The sequence below is a fragment of the Cebus imitator genome, unplaced genomic scaffold (genome assembly GCF_001604975.1).
Source record: "Cebus imitator isolate Cc_AM_T3 unplaced genomic scaffold, Cebus_imitator-1.0 Scaffold458, whole genome shotgun sequence".
Classification (NCBI taxonomy): Eukaryota; Metazoa; Chordata; class Mammalia; order Primates; family Cebidae; genus Cebus; species Cebus imitator.
The window spans coordinates 1,456,065-1,461,107 of record NW_016107773.1 but is presented as its reverse complement, the minus strand read 5'-3'; the positions used below and the strand labels follow the sequence as shown (position 1 = coordinate 1,461,107).

Here is a 5,043-nt window from a genome sequence, read left to right as displayed (position 1 = left end):
TTAGCTGGGCATGGTGGCGCGTGCCTGTAATCCCAGCGACTCAGGAGGCTGGGGCAGGAAAATTGCCTGAACCCGGGAGGCGGAGGTTGCGGTGAGCCGAGATCGAGCCATTGCACTCCAGCCTGGGTAACAAGAGTGAAACTCCGTCTCAAAAAAAAAAAAAAAAAAGCCCTGTAAATCATAAAAACTTCATTTTATTAAGCAATTCAAATTTTTCCTCCGACTTCAAGACTTTGATCCATTACAAGCCAAACTGCAATCTAATCATTTTTTTTAATCAAAAGCATAATCAGATATATACTGTAGATAATGTACCTTACGTTCCACATACAGCCCTGCAAACTATGGCTCATAAATGACAAAAACTGTTCATATGAAACAAGAGAGAGGAAAAATAGAGAAAAAACACTGGTGTGATTCATTCCTCTATCTCAGGTTCTAGAAAAATCACAAAAACTTAGAAATGAGGCAAAAAGTTGCTTGCACAAATGCGATGATTAATTTTACACATTAACCATGATGGGGCCATAGGGTGCACAGATATTTGGTCAAACATTATTCTAGGTGTGTTTGTGAGGGTGTTTGGGGCTAAGATTAACATTTGAATCAATAGACTGAATAAAGCAGATTGCCCTCCCCTCATCCAATCAGTTGATGGCCTGAAGAGAACAAAAAGGATGATTCTCCCACTAGTAAGAGAGAATTCCTACTGCTTGACTTCTCTGAGCTGAAAGATCTGTTCTCCTTGCCTTGAGCTGAAACATCAGCTCTTGTTGGGTCTTGAGCCTGCCAGCTTTCAGACTGGAACATATACCATTGGCTCACCTGACTCTCAGGCTTTTGGACTCAGACTGGACATCAGCTCTTCTGGGGCTCCAGCTTTGTGACTGCAGATCTTGAGACTTCTCAGCATCCATAATCACGAGAGTAAATTCCGTATAAATATACAACAGAAGATGTACATACATATATCTATATATCTATATATCCTATTGGTTGTTTCTCTGCAGAACTAACACAACCTTTTAACATCACACCAGAGCCTTGTCTTATAAGCCCAACTGCAGATCATCTGATTCTATCAGGATATTTAACTTTGACCAAGAATTGATGAGGGAGAAAGGCTTTTTACAGCAAAATACATTTAGAAGTTAACCCAGGCCAGGTGTGGTGGCTCATACCTGTAATCCCAGCACTTTGGGAAGCCAAGGCAGCTGGATTACTTGAGGTCAGGAGTTCAAGACCAGCCTGGCCAACATGGTGAAACCCCGTCTCTACTAAAAATACAAAAATTAGCCAAATATGGTGGCACATGCCTATAATCCCAGCTACTCAGGAGGCTGAGGCAGGAGAATCACTTGAACCTAGGTTCAAGTGATCACACCACTGCACTCCAGCCTGGGCAACAGAGCTAGACTCCATCTCAAAAAAAAAAAAGGAATGATTTATTTTCTATCAATTAAAGATTATAATTTTACTTACCTGCAGATTACCAACCAGGCTTCTACCTAAATTAGTCATAGTTTTGTATACCTTATTCCACTAACTCCACAAATCGAAGCAATATAAATGTAAATGCTTTTTCTGAAGTACCTAAGCCACTCTGCTGGTTCCCTGAATAATGGGGTAAATAATACTTTCAAAGCTGCTCACCAAAGAGGTGTAGGTTTATGTTCTGGAACAATTTGAGATTTGTGCTTTCTAGCCATTTTTTGAAAATAAAGAAACCCTTTTTCAAAAATATTTTCCACAGCTCTTCACATCACCTTGGCCAAAATCAGATCAAGGTCTACTTCAAAAGGGGCATGAAACTGCCTGGTTTAGAAGGGTCATCATTTGGCATTAGATGGTTGCCAGTAAGATCTCCATCCATACGAGATACCACAGGACTCAATCTTTTGTTTTTATAATGTAAGAGTCAACTTCAGCCATAGCATGACAGGGCACATAGTATTTGAACAAGATATGGACCCTATTTACAGAACTAGGGAGGAAAAGGTGTCATATTCATTGAGACTCCATTTCTTTTTTAATAATGTCTGACATTTATTAAAAATAAGGAAAAGACCTTTGTACAGGTAGTGTATTAGAGCAGGGCAAGGAGCAGCGGTTACTGTGTTGAACAAAAGGCACCCATCAGAGAGACAGCTGCAAACTCAGAAGAAAACAGGATTCTAGGTAAACCAACTGGTCCACAGGAGAAAATGAGAGATTTGATTTGGTTGCCAGGCACACCTGAGCCCTGGCAGCCATGTGGCAGGAACACAAGAGGTCTCTGGGGATGGGGAGGAAATGGGTCTCACTGAAGGTGACAGGCCCCTTGCGGGGCAGTCAGCTGTCTGGATCATTGTCCAGGGGCTGTGGCCAGCTCAGATACCTCCGAGGTGAGTCCAGGTCACTAGGAGCAGCAGTCTGTCGGTGGGATGCAGTGGATGGCGATGGTCTGTGGGCAGAATGATGTAGTCGTCTGGCAGTCTGGAGGAGTGGAGGAGGGTCGGCAGCAGCGGCTGTGGGTGGTCTGTCCAGTGTGTAACAGGAGCCCAGCTTTGTGCAGCTGGAGCGCAGGACAGAGTCCAAATATGCATGGGAGGGGCTGGGCTGGCAAGAGAGGGCGGCGGCGGCTCGTTCCAGAGTAGGGCCCAGGGGCGGCAGCGGGAGCCTGGAGCACTATTCCTGGAACAGAGGCAAGCACTACACAGGACGGAACTGGAGCGCAGGGGACAACGCGGCGGCAAGAGGGAGAGGGAAGCGAGAAGGGAGGTTGCCTTTGGTGACCCTGGCGGCGGCGATTGGCACAGCGGACCCTCTCCAGAGCACCCGCCCCCAGGCCCGAGGGTCTCCAGGCCTAGAAGTCCTCGTCCTCCTCCCATCCAAAGACCCGCTTCATCTCGGCCAGGAAGCCCCGGTAATCACGGAGGAGGGGGCTCTGCTTCTTGATGTAGGGGATCACCCACTGCAGGGCGGGCCCCGTGAGGCGGGTGATGAGGAACGTCACCTTCAGGGCGTCGTTGGAGAACGTGTTCTCGTCCACGAACATGTAGGAGCCGGTCTGCACGATGAACTCCGGCAGCCGGTCGGTATCGCCGTCAAACGTCTCGGGAAAGGGAATCGGGTTCCTCCAGCGACGCGCCGCGGGCAGGAGAGGCCAGGCCAGGAGGGCCTTCATCAGCTGCACCCGACCGTCCATGGCGCCGCACTCGCTGCGTCGGGGTCTGAGCTGAGTCTTCGCCGGAAGTGCATGTTCGGGGAGGCGGGCTCAGGCAGGGGTGGGCTGTGGGCTGAGCCATGGGGGAGGGACCAAGTGCCGGCGCGAGCTCCGCCCACAAAGCCTAGTTGTCGCCAGTGCGCAGGAGAGTCACCAGGCAGACAGGAGCAAAGGGACCACGCGGGGTGGGGCTATCGCAGTTGAGGAGGCGGGGTCGGATCAAATGGGCGGGGCAGATATTTCCCACTCTGCAGGGAAGAGAGGCGGGGAGCAGGGGAGGGGCCCAGGGCTGCTGGTACGCTTGCGGGGGCGGAGCCCGCTGCCAGTGGAGAGCAGAGAGTTCACGTTCTTGGATGTTGATGAGGCACCCCACCTTGCTCCTCACTCATAGGCTGTAGCGTATTCCTTCACAGACCCTGGGCTCGGGATGCCACTTGGGTGAGGTTCTTTTTAAAACTATTTTAATGTGGCTGGGCGCGGTGACTCACGCCTGTAATCCCAGCACTTTGGGAGTCCTTAGGTGGGCGGATCACGAGGTCAGGAGTTCGAGACCAGCCTGACCAACATGGTGAAACCACGTCTTTACTAAAAATACAAAAAAGTAGCCGGGCGTGGTGGCACGTGTTTGTAATCCCAGCTACTCAGGAGGCTGAGGCAGGAGAATCGCTTGTACCCAGCAGGTGGAGGTTGCAGTGAGTCGAGATCCTGCCACTGCACTCCAGCCTGGGTGACAGAGCGAGATTCCATTCCCCCAAAAAATATGTTCATGTTTAATTTTTATGGATACATAGTAGGTGTATATATTTATGGGGTATATGAGATATTTTGCAGGGAGTGAGGCTCTGTGAACATTTTCCTGCTTCTTCATGCATCTCTCAGTAGAGAAGTATTGCACGTGGGTTACAGATGTAGTTTCCTTGTAACATTAATGGGAAATTCCAAAACTTTAGAAAATATAATCCAGAGAAGCATATTCAATTAATTTAAGGAAGGTTAAATGTTAGGAAACATCCTAATTTACTGTATGTACTAAGTTTGTGTTTGTGATTCACATAGTTGTTTGATTCATTTGCTTACAGGGCTCATGCAGGCAAACCTCAAATTCTGGGGCCCACCCAGGGAGGGTTCTTGGCTTCACTCAAGACAGAATTCAAGAGTGAGCAGACAGTAAGAAAAATAAAAGTTTATTAGAGCCACTGTGTGCAGCAAAGTGGCTGCTCCATAGGCAGAGCGGAGCTATTCTATAGGCAGACTGGCCCAGAGTAGCACTTGTGGAGTGCTGACTAGCTTCATTTGTACCCCTCTTAATTGTATGCTAAATCAGGGGTGGATTATTCATGAACTTTCTGAAAAGATGCAGAGAATTCCCAGAACCATATAAGGTAACTTCTGAGTCATTGCCATGGCATCATTTACAAACTGTCATGGCACTGCTGGGAGTGTCTTATGTAAATACACTATAATTCCTAGTCATATCTGGTTTGGGCCGATTTCTTTGCTGTAGCCAGTTTTGATCAGCAGTGTCCTGAAAACAAGCCCTGCTCATCTCATACCTCAGAACAGTTCTGCCACAAAATATTAAAGCACAAGATATCTATTATTCCTTCAACATCTACATTTTTCCAAGTTTTATACTGTACTACATCCTCAGTATGTCAACAGTTCTCACATATTTTGTAAAATGGGTAAAACTCTTCTAAATATGTAGATGTCTATACAGTAGTACTAGATGGGAAGGAGACATTGAGGGAAGGGGAAAAAGACAAACATGTTCAAGGCCGGGCGCGGTGGCTCACGCCTGTAATCCCAGCACTTTTGGAGGCCGAGGCGGGTGGATC

The 5,043-nt window shown here is 47.7% G+C and overlaps 1 protein-coding gene across 1 annotated transcript; it reads right to left on the bottom strand.

Moving 5' to 3' along the window:
• Positions 1-2,025: 2,025 nt before the first annotated feature.
• Positions 2,026-3,251, bottom strand: LOC108291567 (retrotransposon Gag-like protein 8B). The gene has a single exon (XM_017511997.2). The coding sequence runs from the start codon at positions 3,185-3,187 to the stop codon at positions 2,846-2,848; it is 342 nt and encodes a 113-aa protein (XP_017367486.1). The 5' UTR covers positions 3,188-3,251; the 3' UTR covers positions 2,026-2,845.
• Between the last annotated feature and the right edge of the window lie 1,792 nt (positions 3,252-5,043).